Source organism: Panthera tigris, chromosome A2, assembly GCF_018350195.1.
Source record: "Panthera tigris isolate Pti1 chromosome A2, P.tigris_Pti1_mat1.1, whole genome shotgun sequence".
Classification (NCBI taxonomy): Eukaryota; Metazoa; Chordata; class Mammalia; order Carnivora; family Felidae; genus Panthera; species Panthera tigris.
Genome location: NC_056661.1, coordinates 161353299 through 161377007, shown reverse-complemented (window position 1 = coordinate 161377007; position 23709 = coordinate 161353299). Strand labels below are relative to the sequence as shown.

At 41.1% G+C, this 23709-nt stretch overlaps 1 protein-coding gene and 1 pseudogene across 3 annotated transcripts; both read left to right on the top strand.

The window, feature by feature from the left end:
- The first annotated feature begins 1950 nt into the window (after nt 1-1950).
- LOC102966952 (GTPase IMAP family member 7-like) lies at nt 1951-9459 on the top strand. 3 transcript variants are annotated; one of them, XM_042975287.1, is made up of 3 exons: nt 1962-2014; nt 4721-4832; nt 7749-9457. In XM_042975287.1, the coding sequence occupies exons 2-3, from the start codon at nt 4796-4798 to the stop codon at nt 8636-8638; spliced, it is 927 nt and encodes a 308-aa protein (XP_042831221.1). In that variant the 5' UTR covers nt 1962-2014; nt 4721-4795; the 3' UTR covers nt 8639-9457. The 3 variants fall into 3 exon arrangements, with proteins under 3 accessions (XP_007087610.3, XP_042831221.1, XP_042831213.1); XM_007087548.3 differs by lacking the exon at nt 4721-4832 and having other exon boundaries at nt 1951-2014; nt 7749-9453; XM_042975279.1 differs by lacking the exons at nt 1962-2014; nt 4721-4832 and adding an exon at nt 4858-4983 and having other exon boundaries at nt 7749-9459.
- LOC102966662 lies at nt 1962-22832 on the top strand (annotated as a pseudogene).
- The last annotated feature ends 877 nt before the right edge of the window (nt 22833-23709 follow it).

The window sequence follows — 23709 nt, the reverse complement described above, 5'->3', positions numbered from 1 at the left end:
GGGAACCATTCTTTTTCATCTCCTGTTATTATCTCTGCAATGTTTTAATAAGTTGAGCTTTGAGGCCATCTAGATCTAAGCAGAAGAAAACTCCCTGATTCCCACAAGAAGACTCCTGTAGAATTTAAAGAATGTCTTTTAATGACCCCACAACTTTTTGCAAATTCATTATATCCACATTGCTTTGTGTGTGTGAGATTGAAATAATAAAAGGAAAACATAAAAAAAGGAAGTGGAAGGAAGCCCTCAATGATGAGGAGCGTGGCTAAGTGAGCAATACAGATATGGGGCAAGACTACTTTTATCAAATATCTTCTAGAAGGAGATCACTCGTAACTTAGGGCTCAGCATGGGACTGATAAGAGCCACATGCTCCTCTTTAACCAATGATCGCAAGGCTGTTACCATTTGAGACCTACATCTGATTTCCTGTGGCATCCATGAATTCTGTGTCAACTACTCTCCCGTTCCCACTAGGGAACTTACCAGCATACCTGAGGATAATACCTGGAGAAGCAATTAGCTGACCAGGAAAACATCCAAGATGGCTCTGGCTGGACACGTTTCACTCAAGGAATATATAGATTGAAATGAAACTAGGCAATGGTAGAGATATTTTGAGTAGGACATAGTGTTCTGGCTCCCCTCTAGACTTCTATGTATGGAGCCTCATCAAGACCTACTTCATGGGTATGTAAAGGACTCTGTGATGTCATCTTGAAATTCTTAAGTTTTGTGTGTGTGTTTGTGTGTATGTGTGTGTGTGTGTGTTTATGTGTGTTTGTTTGTTTGATTCTCTTTGACAAAGGGCCTGGCATTTTTATTTTGTGCCAGACCTTGTAAATTACATAGCTGGTCTTGGTCTGTGTCTTTATTGCAAGTTGGAAAACAGTTACCTGGGGCCCTCCAAGTCATTAACACCAATAAGTGGTCCAATGATATTGACCAATAATATACTCATTAACACGGTAATTTCAAAATGTAGCTACTTCCTTCCATTGGTTGTCACCCCATTATACATTACTTCCTGCCACATTTAGTCTTCTTAGTACCCACATTTAAGCTTCAGCATTGACTAATCCCATGTCTCAAAGTAATGAACAAAAATATATAATCAAAACCATAATAATTTTATGGTGATGCAACAAATAATTGGAACAGCTGGTCAACCATGAGAACTTTGACCATCTGCCTCTCATCTCATAGTTTCCAGAGCAGGTTGGAATGGGTGTACTGGCTAAATCTGAAAAAGTCTATCTCTGCCTGGGTCTGGGGTAGGGGAAGGTAGGAAGGTTTAGGGGAAAGATGATTCTCCTCCCTGGGTCCATCTTTTCTTGTCAGGTCATGCATATTTTTGGGCTTGAGAGAACCATATGAAGAAAACTAGAGAAGGTGTGTGGTCATTGGATGACTTTTTCCAGGCTACATCTTCCTCTTTTACTCTTGGTTCTCAATGGTTTAGACTCTTTTGGCTTTGTACCTGAGTGCTGTTAAATTTTTAATGAGTAACTTGAGAGCTTCATGAAAGACCATCATGAAAGCCCATATGATGCAATCACTGGGAAGTATCCCAGGCTCTAAATTTGGACACATCTAGCCACATATCTGAGTTCCTTTCACCCAGAATCAACCCAGCATCTCCCACTCCATCCAGAGAAGATGATCAGAGAGCACGCCCGGCTCTGTGTGCATGATTTGTGTCACTTATAAGGGCTTTTGGGATCCACCACTATAACCCCAAACAACAAATATAGCTTTGGGAATTTTGTGTGATAGCAGGCACATGGAGAAAAAGCTTACACCTTGGTAAAACTAAAGCATTCCCCAAATTATAGGGTAATATTTCTGTCTCTTTAAAGACGAAGAATTCCTTCACTAGGTCCACCCAATCTGAGCTTCCTGCCTCAGAGGTTTAAAGGGTGCAAACACTTTTTCCTCTCAGTTAAACTAAAGCACCAGCTCAAACAGCTTCTTTGGAGAACACTCAGGAACTCATCAGCTCATTCGAAAGAAGGTGAGCCTGGCCTAGGGCAATGGAGCCGGGAGGGGCAGCAGGACACAGGGCTGTGCATGGGTGTGGGTTCTGGTCTGAGAGGGGACCAAGTACCGTGCCAGCAGCCCAGCAAACAGGATGCTGCCACAGGGGTCCCGGGGGAGGAAGAGTGGGAGTAAGGGGATTGAGTGGCCCATGTCCACATGTCTCCTATTTAGCAGGACAAACTTGCTGAACAGCATATCTTCCATCAGTTGCTGTCATGACAGAGTGAGTGGTGCCTGACACCCCATCCATTTCCCTTAGTGGGAAACTAGTGTCCTCAAGGCAGGTCTTTAGAGCTGGAAGGCAATTTAGAGACCAGTCTGTCCCAGTCCCTCTTTTTTCCTGAAAGAAAATCTGAATCCCAGATGGTGTGTGTGTGGTTTTATGAAATTCCCCGGGATACCCAGGTCACAAATGGGACAAGAAGTCTAGAATTCAGCTGGCTGTGTCCTTTCCAACATGTAAGAGAGAAATGGTGTGATAGACAGTGTAACAGAGGAGGTAAGGGAGGGATGTCATGGGGAGAGAATGAGCTATTCTATAGAAAACAAGTGTGCGTGAAGCCCTTTGGTTGCCTTCCTTAATTCCAGGGTTGCTACCAGTTCATGTTTCTGGACAGAGAGTGATCTACCTCTCCTGGCCTCCCATGATCTATTTCTGATCCAATGTAAAGAGAAATGTAGAATCAAGGGCCTGAGAAGGAACCAAGAAGAGACCAGAGCATGCAAGGGTTATGCATTAGTGTAGAGGTCAGACATACTTTGCATTGGATCCCTCCTCTGCCCAAAGCCCATTAGCACAGTGACCTTGGTCAACTTTCTCAGCATTTCTGAGCCACATCAATCTCCTCATTTCAAAAATTAGAGTGGGGGCGCCTATCTGGCTCAGTGGGAAGAGCATGGGACTCTTGATCTCAGGGTTGTGAGTTCAAGCCCCATGCTGGGTGTAGAGATTAAATACATACATACATACATACATACATACATACACTTTAAACATTAGAATACTAAAAAGTATTAAATTACTAGAATACTAAAAATTTTGTCACTTTATCAGTAAATACTTACATATCTATGTCTGGAAGATAAAGGTCATTAAAAGATACCATAATCAGACTTCAAAAAGCATTTAGAATTTAAAAAACATTATCAGGTGTATTCCAATCCTCAGATTGTCTCATACATTTTAAAATTGAAATCAGGTCCATATATGGTTCATCAAGTGCATTTCTTTCATATCTCTTAAGTTTAATTTGATAAATAAGTTTTCACCTTCCTGTTTCTTTTTGTAAAATGTTTCTGTTTAAGAAACGGTTGGTCCTTTGTCCAATAGAATTGGACAGTGTACATTTTGTTCTTTAAATCCTCAAGATGTCATATGACATGTTCTTCTAGTTTCAGTGTTTTGTATAAATTTAAATTTAAGGAGAGGCTTGAGCAGATTAAGGCTTGCCTGGTTATTGGGTGGCAATATTTCATAGGTGCAGTTGTAAACGTCCAGCAGAAGGCACCTTATATATTCTTCTGTCTCTTTCTGTAATGTAGCAGACAGTAATGATAGCCTAGACTAAGTTTGTTTCACTAACAGTCGCAAATTATAGTATTATAATTCTATCAATCTTTCTTCATTGATTGGATGGCATAATCCTATAAAAAGAAACTTCCCCTGAATCATACTTTCATTTCCATAAGGTGTAGTTAATAAGACAAAAGGAATGTTTGATTCTTTTTTGTCCATGTTCAGACTGATGACATCATTTCCTAGCATACCCCAAAGAGAACACTTCACTTCTTTCGGAATGTTGGTATTGTTATGAATTCATGAACTTCAACATATTTGATGAATTTTAATCCATTGAAATTATTATTCTCATTAATATTCAAATTACCCCATCTGTCCAGTCAGCCTCTTCAAGTGGCTCTGTAGCCCTTTTGGTAAGATCCAAACATTTTTTTTTGAAAGTGATCTGTGCACCCAATGTGGGGCTAGAACTCATGAACGTGGGATCAAGAGATGCATGCTGTATTGACTGAGATAGCCAGGCGTCTCACGGTTCGAGTACTTTTTGATAGCATCCTCGCTTTCTAGTATGACTAGATAGTCTAAGATCCACTTGCACATTTCTTGGCCCAGAAATGGAATCAGTACCTTCTCCTAAGAGTCCTAATGTTTTTGGTGGGAAATGGCATTTGAAGAGCAAAGTATGGGCACTAAGGGTGCTCATTGCCACTGGGCTTGTCCTTGGGCTTCAAAACTACGCATGTGCACAAAAACCTAAGAATAGGACAGGATTCCTGAAAGCAATTTAAGATTTTCTTGACGTTTTTTCCCCCTATTTGGCCTTACACTCTATCCCATTAGGACAATAGCCAATGAAGCAACTGCATTTTCAAGTTTCTTGGACCAATTCTTTGTGTGGTTTGTCTATTACACCAAATACTATGTATTGCATTTGCTTTTGATTTTTACTAGTTATCTGAAAGTATAGTTTTTGTTGTATAATTATGTAAGCTATTTACAGATGTTCCTCACTATCCGCAAGCAGAATGTTCCTATGAAATCTTTTATGAAACAAAATGACATAAAGCAGAGAAGCAATTACCATCAATGTACATGGAAAAAGGGTGCGCATTCCCAGATCTCCCCCAAATAACCTCCCTTATGTGTTTCTGATACTTTTAGACACAACTTGTTAACAGATGCACAAATTCAATTGAGAGAAAGCCCACGTGCTCATCTGGCTCACAGTTCTGGTGGATGGATGGTGAACCCCTGTGTGAAGTTCCCAGGGAAGGTGATTGGCAGCTGGCGTGCACAACGGCCCACTCGGCCTCTCCATTAGCTCAACTGGCTGTGAAACAAATGCGGAATGCTATATTCGTGTTCAGCTTTTTTTTGTACAAATGAAAAATCCTCTTTGAATTTATGTCAGCCAGCAACAGCAGGTACACATGTAGGTCTTTCATAAAGGAAAAGAGCTGTAATTCAAACTCTCAAAAAGAAGGAAGTACATGCCTTCAAGACAAATCTATGAAATCGAAGTATATTCAAAGTAGTTTCCAGCTTCTACCCTGTCCCGGCCTTATTCCTCCCATCCCTCTGTCAGTAACTTCTTTGGTGATGGTTCAGATGATCTGCCATTGCTTTTTCATGTGCATGAAATATATGTTGTATTTTGTACCTACAGTTCATGTTCCTCCCCATTAGAGAAATGACAGTAAACTAAATATTACTTTCTTCACTTTGCCTTTTTTTTTGCTTAATGAAATATCCTGGAGATCTCTCCATCCTGGCATAGAGAGGTATTTCTTATTCCTTTCTACAGTTGGATAGTACATCGCTGTGTGTATGTACCTTGGTTTATTCAATCAGACCCCTACTATTGGGCAATTGGTAGATTTTTGGTCTTTTGCTATCACAAATAGTGATGTGGAGAATAAACGTATGCCTAATCTTTTCCTATGTTTTTGTCAGTGTAGCTGTGGGATATAAGGAAGGGAAACTTCTTCCTCTACCCTTCAAGGTCTTCCAGCTGCACTAAGAATTACTTTTACTTGAGGCAGATTAACAAGAGAAAAAAAAAGCAGTGTGCACAGATGCTCAGTAATGAAACTAAAACCAAGAGAAATGACCAAGGCAGGCAGTTTTTATAGTTTTTAGGCAAAGAGACGATGGATCTGTGAGGGATTGACAAAACAAGGAAAACTTAACTTTGGGAGCATCTGTTAGGCAGGAATTCTAAAGAGACTTTGGGCTGGGATAGTAAATTTGTAGAAAGTAGCGGGCTGTTTATACAGTCTTCTTGGCTCTAAATCTCCCATCCCTGGTCATAAGGGTGTCTCTTTACCTCCTGGGACAGGAAGGGCACCTTTTACACGGGAGATTTGTTTCCTGCTTGCAGGGGGCAGAAGAGGGTCTTAGTAATCTTGCCACACAGGCTGTATCTTAAGTTACTTTTGTATGAAATAGTCAGTATGCCAAAGTTGCACGTTTAGGGATGACCTGTCCTTGTCTGCTATAGGCATAAATCCTAAAATTGGGACTCACAATCCAATAATAAATGTATATGTAATTTGTGTGATATTGCTAATTTCTCCTTTGTAGGTTTTAGACTGTTTTTCTATTCTCATTAGCCATGGAGGAGAAAACCTGTTTCCTCTAAACCTTTACCGACTGATTATAGCAGCAAATTTTTGGACTTTTGCCAAATCTGTAAGTGGAGAGATAGTATCTCAGTGTAACTTTAATTTGTTATATTTAGTTTTTTTATTTTCCTATGTTGGATTTATTTTCCTCTACCTTAAATGAGTGTTCATATATTTTTACATAGTTGAGGAGAATTGACATTTCTTTTTTTTCTTTCAACTGTTTATTCCTATGTCTTGCTCCATTTTCTATCGAGTTATTGGACATTTGTCTTTCTACTTTTAGGTATTCTTTGTATAAGAGGAGAATTAACCCTCTTTGATATAGTCTGACATTCATATTTTAATTGTCTGTGGTGTTCATTGTCTCCCACTGTCTTTTAGATCTTTATGTAGTCAGATGTATGAATCCTTTTCCTTACAATCTTTCAAATCTTAGAAAGAGTTGCCCCGCCCCTAGGTTACAAAGGATATGTCTGAGTTTCTTCTAGTATTTATGTGGATTGATTTTTAGTGTTTATATTTCTAATGTATTTAGTATGCGAATGGCATGAAGACGTGGGTGCAGTTTTGTCTTTTTCTGTGTGGTTTTGTACTTATCCCAATGCTGGTTATTAGTCCATCTTTCTCCCCATTGCTGTGAGATGCCGCCTTACGGAAGATGAATGTAACGTACTACAATTGAACTGGATACTCATGAATATAGTCGACCAATTTGGTCTATTTCTGAATTGTCTGTTTTTGTTTTCCGTTCTGTCTCTGTTCACACACACGTCCTACTGCCTTAATTATAGGGGCTAAAATATTTTACTATCTGGTAGAGCTAGTCCTCCCCCATCGTTCTTTTCTTTTTTGACTGTACAGGCTAATTTTCTTTCTTCAGTCATCCAAATGAATGTAATAGTCAACTTATTTTAGCTGCAGGGAAAAAAGTGGTGACAAAAATTTTTAACTTATATTTATATAAAATCACGTTAAAGAAGTATCTATTAAATCAGTGTTGAATTTGGGGAATTGTCTCTTCTGCATCGAGGTATTTTTCTTCTTAGTGTACTACTAGAGATGTGTTGTAACAATCCATTTTCTCATATTGAACCACCCTCGTATTTCTGAAATAAATCACATGTAATTGTGGGGTATTACTTTTTAGTGTCTGACAATTTATTTGGGATTTTTGCATTAGTATTCGCAAATGAGACATGTCTGTAGCTTTATTTATTGGTTAAATCTTTGTTAACCTTTGGGATCAATATCACACTTGTGTCATAGAAAGAATTGGAAAGGTTTCCTTCTGTTTTAAGCCATCAGGAATAGTTTAAGAAAGGTTAAGTGAGATCCCCATGAATCCATCTGGACCTGGTACTCTTTTGTAGGGGAACTCTTTAACTACTTTGTTTTTCCATGGTGATTGAATTGTCTCATCTTTCTGTCTTTATGGGACCAACATGGATAGTAGACTACTGCAGGATTTCATGGAGGAACACATAGGTCATAGGAGCGAGGTGATGGTTTCCATTTACCTTCTTTGACTCTTTTTCTTCTCCTTCCTTTGCTTTACACCACAGAGACTCCTGGTAGTGACATGGCAGACCCTCAGGACAACACTCTGAGGATTGTACTAGTGGGGAAAACTGGAAGTGGGAAGAGCGCAATGGCAAACACCATCCTGGGGAGTAGAGTCTTTGAGTCTAGAGTTGCTCCCCATGCTGTCACCTCCAGCTGTCAAAGAGCATCCCAGGAATGGAAGGGGAGGAAAATTGTTGTTGACACCCCAGGGCTCTTTGACACCAAGGAGACCCTGGATACCACATGCAGGGAAATCAGCCAGTGTGTCCTCTACTCCTGTCCTGGGCCCCACGCCATCGTCTTGGTCCTCCAGCTGGGCCGCTACACGGATGAAGAGCAGAAGACCATGGCATTGATCAAGGCTCTCTTTGGGAAGCCAGCCTTGAAGCACATGATCATATTGTTCACTCGCAAAGATAACTTGGAGGAGAAGAGCCTGAGTGACTTCTTAGCAGATGCAGATGTGAAACTAAGAAACATCATCAGCGAGTGTGGGAACCGCTACTGTGCCTTCAACAACAGAACCTCAGAGGCCGAGAAGGAAGCTCAAGTGCAGGAGCTGGTGGAGCTGATAGAGGAGATGGTGAAGAGCAATGGAGGGGCTTACTTTACCGATGCCATTTACGAGGACACAGAGAAGAGGCTGAAGCAACGGGAAGAAGACCTGAAGAAGATCTACACCGATCAATTAAATAATGAAATTAAACTAGTAGAAAAGGAATATGCTGATAAATCACAGGAAGAACGGGAGGAAAAAATAAAATGTCTAAAGAAGAAGTATGCTGAAGAAACAAAAAATATCAGGGAAGAAGCTGAGAAGGGCATATTTGAACATGTTTTAAATGTGATTATGTGGGTGCTTCCAAAAATATGGTATATGTTTTGGTAGTAAAGACCATTTCATTTTTTCTTCTGAATTTACGATGATTTGCGATAGTGGTAGATTGTAGTTTCCATAGACAGCTGTAACAATAGCTTCTACTTATTCTTCCTATAACCTGACCCTGTTACTCCTGCCACTGAGTTGCGGGGCCTGTGTCCTCTACCTTGGAACTGGGCAGATCTGGGACCATTTCAATTAATAGCAGATGGTTGAAGCAACACCTTGTGACTCTAAGGTTACATGTGGGCAATGCTTCCTTGCCCTGTTGGGGTTCTTGCCCTTGGAACTTGACTGTCATGTTGTGAGGAAGCCCAGGCTGCCTCTTGAGAGGCCCCCATGCAGAGGGCCTGAAGTCACTGGCCCACTTCCCAGCTCACCTTTCATTTGTGACTCACACCAACTTGCCTGCCATGCAAGTGAGGCAACACAGAAGCGGGCCCTCCGGCTGCCCCGCCATCTCAGACGAACTTGCAGAAAGCAAAGATGATCCATTCCCGCTGAGTCCTGCCCAAAAGGCAGCTTTATGAGAACAAATAAATGATGGTTTTTGTTTTTAACCACTGAGCTTCAGAATGGTTTGTTATGCAGCGAGAACTAACCAGAATGAAGCCTCTTCCCAGCTCTCAGTCCCCAGTGCCTCCCCTTCCCACCTGTCCCTCTTCACACAAAGTTGGCATAATCAGGCAATGGCATATAGAGTTCAAAGACTCAGGAAAATTCAAATCAGAAATCCTGCACACGTTAAGTGTCTGAACCACTGGTCACATTTGTCGTTGCACCGCATGGCCACAAGTCCTATGTTAGGGAGGTATTTGGTTTCTCTGGAAAGATTGTACTGTGATTCATGGAGATCTGAAAGTCACAGGTTTCTTTTACTGTGTTTCTCTCTTTTCTTTTTTTAGGGACCATCCTAACTTAAGATGTCTCCAATTGTATTCGAAAAATCCCCATCTGGGTCACATATTTTTCATTTGCCTCTGTAGAATCACACTTCACCTTAGCTCTTTGCCCCATGAGGCTGATATATATGCACTACATTAGTGGGATCTCTTGCTCTCTGACTTCTGCCTGGCTGGCCAATGGGAAGTCCAAGTCAGAGACCCTGTGGAAGTAGAAAAGCAAGGCTGGGGTATCCATTCTCCCACCTCTATCTCTGCAGGGTCATCTCTGACTAGCTGCAGTCCTATGCCAAAGGTCATAGCTCCTCCCTTGGTGGCCTTTGTACCCAACTCTCCTTCTGTGTTCCAGTCTTTGTTCACTCTCTCAGGGTTGGGTTGTAATTTTTCACCGATACTAGTAATGTCCCTTGTGATTTGCAAATTCCCTGTCTACAGCTTGTAAGTTGCCCTTTCTCTAAACTTTCTCCAAGTACCTAATGAGAGAAGACCACCTTTTTCTTGCTAGAATCTGATTCATAAATCTTATGATGCCCACTTCTCTTTCAGAACGTCTTTATTGTTGTTGATGGCTTAAAATTCCCTGTAGTGTTTGTTTTCTTCCACCAGAAATATCTCTCCTTACCCTTCCATGGTGTGACATTTGCAGTGAGTAGATGAAAGGTTCTGTCTTGCTAAAATCATAGAGAAAATTCAGTTAGATGGGTGACTTTCTGTCACTCATGAGGATTGCAGACACTCCAAATCCAAATTATTAGAATTTTTACAGTCGTCCTTTTTTTTTTTTGTCCGTGAACATGACTGAGAATATTTACCAATGAGTGAATATTAGGGAGACAGATTAGAGATTGAATCTGGAAAACATAAGATTCTAAACACCTGTTCTTTCTAAGATTCATCAGAAGTATTCAGAATGCAGTAAAAACAACACGGAAGAAAAATCCTCTTATGAGAAAACATGTGTCAAATGATAGAGCAAGACCAAAGTACTCTCTGCCATCATGCAATTCTTATTTTCAAAAGTACTTCCTTGTAAGTGACTCATCTGTGTGATAGTATCTTTAGGGAGCAAAGTATTCATGCCCTGTCTTGAGGTTTTTCATTTAAGAACCATTTAAAGGATATTTTCCCTCAGAGATATGCAGAAGCATTCTTAATACAATTAACCTGTGCGAGAGCTGTTTGAATGTGCAGCTTATGTGAGCTAATTTCTTTTTTCCCAACCTTAGGTTCTATTTTGGAAGGTAACACATACCCAGAGAAAAAACGAGTAAATCAAATAAATCATTATCTCTTCACTTGACAATTGAAATATTGCTCACTCACTTCTCTTAACATATTTTATGTCCCAGTTTTCTCTGAAGATGGTTCTATTTCAGTGCTGAAGATTGTGGTATTTCCAGCGTTTAATGTGTGCATGATCCCTGTTGTTGAAATATGTGATAGTCATGACTCATGATGGGGCATTTAAACAAGGATTTATAGAAGAAGACCTGAGGAAGGATTTAGGTGTGAAGTCTTCTGTGAAGGATGTGTAGGATGTGTCCATGTGGGTGATGGGTAGGATGATCATGCTTCTGTTCAGAAACAGGAAAGTTCAGGGTGACAGGTAAGATTTTCAGGGGAAGGGTAGAGTCAGGAGCAACAACGTTCAGTTAGGTTTGTGACAAGTTGAATATCAGATGTCAAAGGTAGGGTCCAATATAAATGACCTGCATTAACTTGAAATCTGGGTCCGAAGGTTATGTGAAAGGCTTGGGGTAAATGTGGGTGGATATTAACATAAATATCTCCAATTTCAGCTGAATCTTTCTAATTGCCAATACCCCACAGTCAAAAGCTATATGCCAGAAGATCCACATAGGATGCCCAAAGGAAGAAGCGAAAACCAGTTTTGTGAGATTTATTCCTTCAACTAATTTGATAGATATTTGAAGGGGTCAAGAAGAAAGGACTTTTTTTTTTTTTTTAGGTTTTATTTAAGTAATCTCTACATCCAATGTGGGACTCCAACTCATGACCATGAGGTCAAGGGTTGCATGCTCTTCCAACTGAGCCAGCCATCTCCCCAGTGCAGAAGGTGACCCAGGTGAAACCGTGTGACTATATAAGGGAAGCCCCACATGGACTCCTCTCTGCGTGCCATGTCCAGCGAGATGGAGGTTCCCTCTTCCCGAAAGCTAGTGAGGTGGCCTCAGGACTTTGATGCTGCCAGAGGGATGTGGGTGGTGTATGTTAAGAGACTTGATGTGTGTCCTTTGGAGTTTGGCTTTGCTCCCTGCTGGTCCCATGGGATACATGAAGGCTATTGCTGTGTTCTGTGGAGGGAGCAGGGTACACACGGTGGTGGCTGTCTTGGAAGCAGTCAAAACTTTCACTAAGGGGCGGGGGGTGGCAAAAGCTAGGTTCCTCATATCAAATGTGGGCCACACAGTAGGGAGGCAGCCAAAGCCAGTTTGAAGGGGACTTGCCCAGGGGCCCAGCAGGGATCCCAACAGCTTCTGTGTGGACCAGAGCTCTGGAAGTCCAGGCACCAGGAACAGACATTGAAGTAACTGGCGGGAGGGGAGAGAGTGGCTGTTTGTTGGACTTGTGATTGCAGATTCCCAGGGAAGACTCTCTAAAGACTCATTAAAGGTCTCCTGGGCGGGGAAAGAGCCACTAAGTATGCTGCCACCATCCCCCACCCCCACCAAGGCCAGACTACACCTGACTGGTCTTCAGTGTTCCTGCTTCTTCTCCCCTAGCCCATGAGCAATCAGAGCCAAGGTAAGGACAGGAGGAGAAGGGCAGGATGTGGAGAGCTCTAAGGAGCCCTGTCTACAGTGCAGGTTCTTCTCAGGGAGTGGCATATGCCAGGGACAGTAGAAGCTTTACACTTCAGTGAAACTAAAATTTTTTTAAGTGCTTATTTATTTTTGAGAGAGAGAGGGAGAGAGGGAGAGACAGAGCATGAGTGGGGGAGCAGCAGAGAGAGAGGGAGACACAGAATCAGAAGCAGATATGTATTTTGCTAATTAATTTTCATTCTTTCTCTTTCCTAATAGGCACACTGAAAGCTAAATTTTAATTTTTCATAACTTTGAAATGCAGTTATTTAATTACACTTCATTCCAAATATTGATCAGTTTCTGTTTTGTCACTTTTGACCCATCAGTTATTTAAAACTGTGTTCTCCAATTGCTAAACATATGACATTTTATTTACTTTTCTTTTAATTACATTGTGGTGAGGAAATGTTGTCTATATTATTTTAATACTATAAAAATTTTAAGCATTTCTTCTTGGATAAATGTAAGAGTAATGATAATAAATGTTTCCTATGTACTTGAAAACAGCTGGCTGGAAGTTTTCTGAAATAGTCTACATATGCTCATTAGATCAGACTTATTAATCATGTTGCCTAAATCTTCCGTCTACTTTTTGATTTTTTTCTATCTTCCTGTTCTAGAAATGAGAGATGTGTGTTAAAATCTATCACCATGATGGAGATTTGTCTATTTCCTCTTCTGATTCGATTATTCCCTTCATACATGTGATGCCTCCCTTTGTGGTGCATAACATTGTAAAACCGTGTTTTATCTTGATGAATGGGACTACTTACACTAGTTACATGAGCAGGGCAGGTGTTTCAAGACCGTGGTGTGCATTCAACTCATCTTCTCTGCTCTCTCCCCTCTTTACCCTCCTCTGTGATTTTCCTTCTTATACAAAGGAACATCTCATATCTTTTGTAATTTACAAATTTTTGTTCATTTTCTGCTCCTTCAAAGACCACTAAATGATTCAGAAAGGCAAGGATCCTTACCAGCTCTCATTGCTGATGTGTTCAGTTGCCCAGAACAGTGCCTGGCACATGATAAGCTCTTGATAATTATTGAACGAAAATTCTATGTAGTTTGATATTCTGTTCTTATTTGTTTAGAATTTGCTTGTAGGTTTACCTATACTGTTGCTTTCAAGTTTTCCCTCACTTAACGTTTTTGACTTGAATTTCTTCTTCAGTCCCCTCCAAAACTCTTTATTTTTTTTTAACTGAAAACTTTAGTGCATTTATCATAATTAAAACTTGTGACCTATTGGGATGCATGAAGTTTTATTTTTTACTTTCTATGTGTCCAACCTGTTCCATATTTCTCTTTCTTCCCCTTCCTCTTTGTGGTTTAACTTGAATTATTTAGTTTTTTCCCCCCCACATTTTATGTTTTTCTCTACTGGTTTGGAAATTATCTATGCTTTTCCTGAAATCGCCCAGTGATTACAACATACATTCTTAACTTCTCAAAATCTCAAGAAATCTATATTTTAATCTTCTTCGTATACAACAAATTAGAACATTTTAATTCCATTCCCACCCTTAACCCCAATCTATATATTGTTATTATTGAATATTTAATTTTCTAATTTCCCCCGCTTTTAAACTTTATGAAGCATTAGTATTATTTTACATAGTTTGCATTCGTTTAAACTTACTTTTTTTTCTCTGTGACTTACTATCTGGATTACTTTCCTTTTGCTTCAGATACATTCTTTACAAGTTCCTCTAATGAGACTGTGCTGTTGGCAAGAACTCTCAGTCTCTGTTACCTGAAATGTGTGCATGTATTTTGTCCTTATTTTTGACAGTGATTCTGAGTCTAGGATTTCAGGTTGGCTGTCGTTTTCTCTCAGCACACTGAAAATCTGCCTCCACTGTTTCTTGGCTTCCTCTGTTACTCTGCCTGGCTCAGTTGATATAGTGCCTGACTCCTGCTCTCAGGGTCATGGGTTCGAGCCCCATGTTCGATGTAGAGCTTACTTAAAAAAATCAAGGGTGCTAGGGTGGCTCAGTGAGTTAAGCGTTCAGCTCTTGTTCTGTGCTCAGGTCATGATCTCACAGTTCTTGGGATCAAGCCCTACATTGGGCTTTTCATTGACAGCACAGAGCCTGCTTGGGGTTCTCTTTCTCTTTGCTCCTTCCAGCTCATGCTATATCTCTCTAAATAAAAAAAAAAGTATAACTCCAAATATCCCTTCCTCAAATGTCATCTGTCTGTTCTTTCTGACTCCCTTTAAGATAGTCTTTCTGCTTTGATGGGCTACAGTTTTAGTATGTGCTAAGGTGTGAATGCTTTCTTACTTTCTTTCTTTTTAATGATTTATTTATTTTTTAATTTACCTCTTAGTTAGCATATTTACAACAATGTTTTCCGGAGTAGATTTCTTAATGCCCCTTACCCATTTAGCCCATCTCCCCTCCCACAACCCCTCCAGGAACCCTCTGTTTGTTCTCCATATTTAAGAGTCTCTTATGTTTTGTCCCGTCCCTGTTTTTATATTAGTTGTGCTTCCCTTCCCTTATGTTCATCTTTTTTGTGTCTTAAAGTTCCCATATGAGTGAAGTCATATGATATTGGTCTTTCTCTGACTAATTTCACCTAGCAGAATACCCTCTAGCTCCAACCACATAGTTGCAAATGGCAAGGTTTCATTCTTTTTGATTGCTTGTAATACTCCATTGCATATATATACCACATCTTCTTTATCCATTCATCCATTGATATGGGCTCTTTCCATACTTTGGGCTCTTTCCATACTTTGGCTATTGTTAATAGTGCTGCTATAAACACTGGTGTGCATGTGCCCCTTCAAAACAGCACACCTGTATCCCTTGGCTAAATACCTAGTAGTGCAACTGCTGGGTCGTAGGGTAGTTCTATTTTTAATTTTTTGAGGAACCTCTATACTGTTTTCCAGAGTGGCTGCACCAGTTTTCATTCCCACCAGCAGTGCAAAAGAGATCCTCTTTCTACACATCCTCACCAACATCTATTGTTGCCTGATTTGTTAATGTTAGCCATTCTGACAGGTATGAGGTGCTGTCTCACTGTGGTTTTGATTTGTATTTTCCCGATGATGAGTGATGTTGAGCATTTTTTTTCATGTGTCAGTTGGCCATCTGGATGTCTTCTTTGGAGAAGTGTCTATTCATGTCTTTTGTCCATTTATTCACTGGATTATTTGTTTTTTGGGTGTTGAATTTGATAAGTTCTTTATAGATTTTGGATACTAACCCTTTATCTGATATGTCATTTGCAAATATATTCTCCCGTTCCGTCAGTTGCCTTTTACTTTGGCTGATTGTTTCCTTTGCTGTGCAGAAGATTTTTATTTTGATGAGGTCCTAATAGGTCACTTTTGCTTTTGTTTCCCTTGCCTCTAGAGACGTGTTGAGTAAAGTTGCTGCAGCCAAGGTCAAAGAGGTGTTTTGTTGTTTTTTTTTTTTTTTGGTTTTTTTTTTTTTTTTGCCTGCATTCTCCTTGAGTATTTTGATGGTTTCCTGTCTTACATTTAGGTCTCATACATTTTGAGTTTACTTTTGTGTATGGTGTAAGAAAGTGGTCTAGGTTCATTTTTCTGCATGTCGCTGTCCAGTTTTCCCAGTATCACTTGCTGACAAGACTATCTTTATTCCATTGGATATTCTTTCCTGCTTTGTCAAAGATTAGTTGACCATACGTTTGTGGGTCCATTTCTGGGTTCTTTATTCTGTTCCATTGATTTGAGTGTCTGTTTTTGTGCCAATACCATACTGTCTTGATGATTACAGGTTTGTAATACAGCTTGAAGTCTGGGAGTGTGATGCCTCCAGCTTTGGTTTTCTTTTTCAAGATTCATTTGGCTATTCAGTGTCTTTTCTAGTTCCATACAAATTTTAGGATTGTTTGTTCTAGCTCTGTGAGGAATGATGGTGTTATTTTAATAGGTATTGAATTGAATATGTAGATAGCTTTGGGTAGTATTGACATTTCAACAATATTTGTTCTTCCTATCCAGGAGCATGGAATCTTTTTCCATTTTTCATAAACTTTCTAGTTTTCAGTGTACAGATTTTTCACCTCTTTGGTTGGATTTATTCCTAGGTATTTTATGGTTTTTGGTGTAATGGTAAATGGGATCAATTCCTTGATTTCTCTTTCTGTTCTTCATTATTGGTGTATAGGAATGCAACCAATTTCTGTGCATTGATTTTATATCCTGCAACTTAGCTGAATTCATCGATCAGTTCTAGCAGTTTTTTCATGGAATCTTTTGGGTTTTCCATATAGAGTATCATGTCATCTGCGAAGAGTGTAAGTTTGACCTCCTCTTGGCCAATTTGGATGCCTTTTATTTCTTTGTGTTGTCAGAAGTGCAGTCTTTTTTTTTTTCAATATATGAAATTTATTGTCAAATTGGTTTCCATACAACACCCAGTGCTCATCCCAAAAGGTGCCCTCCTCAATACCCATCACCCACCCTCCCCTCCCTCCCACCCCTCATCAACCCTCAGTTTGTTCTCAGTTTTTAAGAGTCTCTTATGCTTTGGCTCTCTCCCACTCTAACCTCTTTTTTTTCCTTCCCCTCCCCCATGGGTTTCTGTTAAGTTTCTCAGGATCCACATAAGAGTGAAACCATATGGTATCTGTCTTTCTCTGTATGGCTTATTTCACTTAGCATCACACTCTCCAGTTCCATCCACGTTGCTACAAAGGGCCATATTTCGTTCTTTCTCATTGCCATGTAGTACTCCATTGTGTATATAAACCACAATTTCTTTATCCATTCATCAGTTGATGGACATTTAGGCTCTTTCCATAATTTGGCTATTGTTGAGAATGCTGCTATAAACATTGGGGTACAAGTGCCCCTATGCATCAGTACTCCTGTATTCCTTGGGTAAATTCCTAGCAGTGCTATTGCTGGGTCATAGGGTAGGTCTATTTTGAATTTTCTGAGGAACCTCCACACTGCTTTCCAGAGCGGCTGCACCAATTTGCATTCCCACCAACAGTGCAAGAGGGTTCCTGTTTCTCCACATCCTCTCCAGCATCTATAGTCTCCTGATTTCTTCATTTTGGCCACTCTGACTGGCGTGAGGTGATATCTGAGTGTGGTTTTGATTTGTATTTCCCTGATGAGGAGCGACGTTGAGCATCTTTTCATGTGCCTGTTGGCCATCCGGATGTCCAGAAGTGCAGTCTTTTGATTTGACATCTGAGCTGGGATACACAGCACAGCACTCCAGAATGAATAGAGAGCCCACAAGCTGGAAGAAGGACCTTAAGAAACACCCAGATAACTTTTGTTTCGGTATTTCTGTTATCCTCCCCTTCCCTAACACCCATCACCAACACCAACTTGTGTCCAAAGATGCTTTTTAAAAATTCTGTGATTTCTCTTCTCCCTTTACAAAAAGCTCTTTCCTATTCCCTGTTCTAAAAGGATAAACAAAGAACTCTTCTTACAAGAGAAGTCTGTCTTGCTCACAGTGTTGTACATTGTTTTGATGACTTTGTAAGGGTGAAATTGTAGTGTAGGGCTAACGTGTAGCTTGAGAGATAACAGCTTTGTGTTGACACTGTAGCTTGAAGAATAACAGCTTTGTTCTGACACTGAAAGTTAAGAGATAACAGCCTTGCTTTACTCTTGTAAATTAGGCTTCACCAATGAAGGAAACAAAAGTTCAAAGAAAAGAGCATCAGAGGTAGGGTCAAGGAGATCCACTGGTTGCAACTTAATGGCAGAAAGTCTAAAATAATCACCTCATCCAGGAACTGTTTCTAACTCATCTGGGAACTGTTTCTAACTCATCTGGGAACTATTTCTCTGTTTTGTTCCCAGGTGATGATAAAACGATGTAATCAGCTATAAAAACTCTGTACCCCGGCTGTTCGAAGCCGCACTCTGATAAAGAGTGTTGGTCCCGATCGGTCGGCCTTGCCTCTCATTCCAATAAACTTTGTTGTGACAGTCACTGGTGCCTGTAGCATTCTGTTTCAGGAGTCATGTGAATGCAACAACTTCCCATCAGAGGAGCCTGTCCTGAACAACTAGCATTTTCAGCCTGTCCTTGTCAAAGTTTTCTCCAGTAATTTTGTTAGGAAACACTATTCAGGAAGAAAATTGGTTTTATGGAAGATTCATGAATCAGGCAGCATCTCATCTTGCAAATAGGGGGGCTCTCCACTGAGCTACAGAAGAAATGTCTTTAAAGGCAGGGAGAGGGCATTAAATGAGAAGACAAAGAAAGGAATTTATTAGCAAAGAATGCGTGTTTAGGCAAGTCTGGCTTCTTAAGGGGAGTGGAAGGGGTCTGTCAGTAAATCCTCAGCATCCCAGGGGAAGGCCACCCTGAAGGAGTGCTAACAGACCACCAGAAGTGCATGATTGTGTGGAGAAAAGGGAACAATCTGAAGATGAGCCCAAATGTGGAGAGCAGAGAAGCCTTGGGAAATAGGGCAGGGAAACCAAGTGGCAAGTGTGCAGAAGAGAAGAAACTGTTGGCTACACGAGGTTGAGGCTTCCAGTACCGTCCACCTCCCTAAAACCACACATTATGTTTCTCTATGGCAGGAATTCACATTGAATGGCAACCTCTAACAGCGGTCCGTGCTGCAGCCCCGGTGACCCCAGGAACAGCTGCGGTGAGATCAGTGAGATCCAGTCCTCCCGGGCTGGGCTGGGGGAGGACAGCGAGTAGAGGGGTTCTCTTGTGCTGACAGCCAGCCCTCATCCGGCTGGAGCAAAATGTTTCCACCCCTGTATCTGATCTCCTCTTCATCTCCTCTGCTTTTTCTTTCCTGTCCACCCTGTCCACTCTCTCTGGGTAAAACGCCTCTCTGGTTCTCCTCCCGTGATTTCCCTACTCCTCCTCGCTAGGGAGATGCCCTCAGGCTGTCCCAAAGTTGGAGTCTTGCATAGGGATTCTAACTAAATAATAATCTGAACTCCCATCCACATGTTTCCTTTGATAATCTTAGCCATTCTGTATTCAGTGTTCTCGGTTTCTGGAAATCTACCTGTCTCAGGCCAGGGATCTGGTTAGCATGTGTGGACTCTGCATTGGGGATGGTTTTGCTAATAATCCTTGGAAGGAGGTGGGGACCAACTACAGATTTTGTGGAACCCAGAGCTGGAGCTTCTGCAATATCTCTTCTCTGCTCCATTGGCATTTTAAAAAGAGTATTCCAATTGACAGAGTAGATGGAAGGGGACCAAATGGAAGCAGAGAGACCAGCTGGGAGACTCTGGAGGTCTGGATTCTGATTGTAGTGGGAGCTAGTGTGATGGCCTTCAAAGTGGAGAGAGAAAAGTAGACAGATTTGCAGGTGGAGCTCAGAGAATGTGCTGATATGGAAAGGAAAGGGAGAGCAAGGGAAGGGAAGGGAAGGGAAGAATCGAGGGCAGTTGCTAGATTTTGGGTCTAAGGGACTGGATCAATGCTGTTGCTGTCTCTGACAGATAAATGCAGTTTATAGTAGTGTCTCTAATGTTGTGAGTGTCATAACATATGCATTATGTTCACGGAGAGATGGATGGCTATAATACAGGATTCCCATTCAGGAATCAGCCTCACTCAAGGGCTGTTCTGGCAGGGTCTGCCTCCTTGGAGAAACAGGCTTTCAAATATGATTCACTCTTATCTTCCACCTGGGTCGAGGGTGGTTCTGTGCTTTATAAATCCTGAAGATGGGGACCATATAGAGACAGTGAAGAGATATGCAATGAATTACTGAAAAGAAATGCAGAAGAGCTATATAGATGATTTGTTGTTTAACTTAAGGCACAGTTATTCTGAAAAATGTGAGAATTGTTATGCTGAGCTGGGATTACCTGTCAACTGTCCTAGGAAGTAGAATATGCTTAATCTAGTGAAGCTAAGAAAGTATAACTCTACTAATGCACTCAACTGTATCCTTTTTTTCTCTCATTAAAAATTAAAAAAATTATTCATTTGTGTGTGTGTGTGTGTGTGTGTGAGAGAGAGAGAGAGAGAGAGAGAGAGAGAGAGAGAATGAGCATGGGAAGGGCAAAAAGAAGGAGAGGGACACGCAGAATTGGATACAGGCACCAGGCTCTGAGATGTCAGCACAGAGCCCAAAGCTAGACTGGAACCCATAAATAGCGGGATCATGACCTGAGTAGAAGTCCAGCACTCAACCGACAGACCCACCCAGGTGCCCCTCCATATTTTTAAGAAACAGAGACGGAGAAGAGAGGAAGAGGGAGACAAAGAGAGAAAGAGAGAGATAATCTTAAGCAGACTTCCTGCTCAGCATGCAGCCTGATGTGGGACTCAACCCAACAATTCTGGGATCATGTCCTGAGCCGATATCAAGAGTCCAATGCTCAATCGACTGAGCCACCCAGGTGCTCCGTTTCTTTAATTTTTTGTGTATCAAGAGATTTTGTAATAACCTTAGAGAAATGTCGGTATTTTCTGGCTATAATTCTTTAATGTCTTAATTTAGAATATAAAAGCTTCACTGGATTCTAAGCGAAGGTTTTTAACTTTAAATATAAATTATACTGTTCTCTCTCATGTCACAATCCCTGACAGGGTGGTTGCACACACGAAATAGAAAAAGACACTTTGTCTCTCCACACAAGCATCCCTTTTACCCTGCAAGGTTGTGTTGGCCTGTGTAACCCCCCTGGCTGGCTTCTTAATGGCAGAAGAAAATTTCCATTTTGAATAAAAATGGTGTGGCAGGGGTCTCCCACTGAGATGCCCCAAAGTCAAATTTTGTGTTACTTGCTGCATTGCTCTTATGAGGAACAACTACCAGCAGCAGCAGCTCAGAATTCTCTTCTTAAACTACAATATTTTGTTTCCTCTTCTGTGAGCTACTTAGAGCCCACAGAAAAATCTCTTACCCAGGAAGAGTTAGAAGCTCCAGGAAATCCTGGAAAGTACTTGGGCATTCCCCAAGTATCGCAAGAGAACTTCAAGCTTTCTATAGACTTCGAATAGGCTTCTTTAGAAGCCTTCTATAGAGTTCCTGGGAGTGCAGCAGTCATTTATGGGAGGGGACCCTGGGGCAACAGAGGAGGGGTGTGTGTGAGGTGAAATGGGGGGCCCTATAAGGAAGCAGCTGGAGGTCCATCCTAATGCTATGGCTTTTGTTTCTTGATGTACCAGGGCTTAGAGACCAAGATGGAAGAGCTTCACAGCTGAGACTTGTCTTAGTGGGTAAGACTGGAGCAGGGAAAAGTGTCACAGGCAACAGCATCCTCAGAGAGAAAGTGTTTCATTCCAGCATTGCGGCATCAGTCACCAAGACCTGTAACAAAGGGAGCAGCAGGTGGCAGGGAAGAGAAATTGCGGCCATGGATATGCCTGTCATTTTTGACACCGAGGCACAGGATGCTGACACCTGCAAGGAGATTGCTCCCTGCATCTTCCTGACCTCCCCAGGGCCTCATGCTCTGCTCCTGGTGGTCCTGCTGGGCCGGTACATGCAGGAAGAGCACAAGGCCATGGAAAAGATCCTGCAAATGTTTGGACTCAGAGCTAGGAGATACATGATTCTCTTATTCACCCGGAAAGATGACTTGGATGGCATCAATTTCCATGAATACTTAAAGGAAACACCAGAAGGTATCCAAGAGCTGGTGGGGAAGTTTAGTGATCGCTACTGCATTTTCAACAATCTGGTGACAGAAGCTGAGCAGGAGGCCCAGAGAAACCAGCTGCTGGCCCTGGTCCAGTGAGTGGTGGCTGAGCATGAAGGAAGATGCTACACTAATAAGATGTACCAAAAGGCTGAAGAGGAAATTCAGAAACAAATACAAGTGATGCAAAAACTTTACAGAGCAGAGCTAGAGAGACAGAGGGTGCAGCTAAGAAGGGAGTTTGAAGACAAAGCCAGAAAGCTGGAAGATAAACTGGAGTGACAGAAATGAAGCAAAACATGGAGAGAGAATTGGCAGAGAAAGAGGTTTTCTATGTCCTAAAGCAACAAAATTCCAGTTATCAAATTGAGAGTCAATGTTGACTACTTGAATTTATCATAGGAGCACTGAAGAAGGCTTTTGTTTTTTTTCTTTCACCTGTTTATGGAAGATTAACTTGAATGAGAAGATCTCCTTATTTCCTACCCATTTTGTGCTGGCCCTCCCCAACCCCTCATCCCCCAACTCATTCACCAACCTTGGAGCACTCTTCCTTCTGTCTCTCAGACTCTCAAGACTAAGGGGTATAATCAGGTTCACTGTTGGCGATTGGTAGATATTTGATTGACTTAACAGGGGAGGGACAAATTCTCAATTTGTGGAACTCCAGAGAACATATTGATGCTCTTCTAAGAAGATGACCCCAAACTTTACCTATTTATCCTGAATAAAATCTAGATTCTTTGTAGATTGGTGTACCCTCTCCCTCTGTGACTTCTACTCACTTGTTTTTGCCTTTGGGACACAGTGATCACCTTCCCCATACAGTTTGTTAGAAAGATTGGTTCTTTGGGGTGCCTGCCTGGCTTAGTCGGTTAAGTGTCCGACTTCAGATCAGGTCATGATCTCATGGTTGTGAGTTCGAGCCCCACGTGGGGCTCTGTGCTGACAGCTCAGAGCCTGGAGCCTGCTTCAGATTCTGTGTCTCCTTCTCTCTCTGTCCCTCCCCCACTTGTGCTCTGTCTCTCTCTGTCTCTCAAAAATAAATAAATTTAAATAAATAAATACAAAATAAAAAAAGAAAGATTAGTTCTTTGTGTTGGATAATCTATTGATGGAGAGGCTTATAGAATTCTTTCCAGATGAATGGAAATTTATTTAGTAACAGTTTTACAGAAGGATTCAAATTGTTCCTTATAAGCTGCCCACTGAAGAACAAAGAGTTGTTTGGAAAATACACCTCTCAGAACTCAACTAAGTGAAATGCCAGAAAGAGCAGTTGAAAGACAGAGATTCAACACAGAAAAGAACTGTTTGCTGTATTCAGATATATCTACAGCAACTCTTTGACTGACTTCAATGCAACATATTTGCTGAATAACCAGTTCTCTCCTTTTCATGTGAAACTAACTGTTGCCACTTCACCTCCATCACCTCAGACCTTTATTACTTACTGCACATACCGCCCCCTCCCAGTTGAATTATTTGTTTGTTGTTGTTATAATAAAAGTTTTCTGTTCTCTCATATTTCTATAAAATTGGAGTGCTCTTTTTCTTGGAAAACATCTTTGCTATAATTTTCTTTATTATTTTCTTTAAAATGTATTTATGGATTTATTTGAGAGAGCTTTAGCAGGGGAGAGGCAGAGATCAAGAGAATCCAAAGCAGGCTCCACACATCAGTGCAGAACCCAATGCAGGGTTGAACCCACAAACCATGAGATCATGACCAGAGCTGAAACCAAGAGTAGGATGTTCAACTGA

What these genes read in the sequence shown, in the direction of transcription:
- LOC102966952 (XM_042975279.1), top strand. Translation starts at nt 4,908, where the DNA reads ATGCTATATTCGTGTTCAGCTTTTTTTTGTACAAATGAAAAATCCTCT. An exon ending in ATGTCAGCCAGCAACAGCAG is followed by an intron (nt 4,984 to 7,748) that starts GTACACATGTAG and finishes TTTACACCACAG; the next exon opens with AGACTCCTGGTAGTGACATG.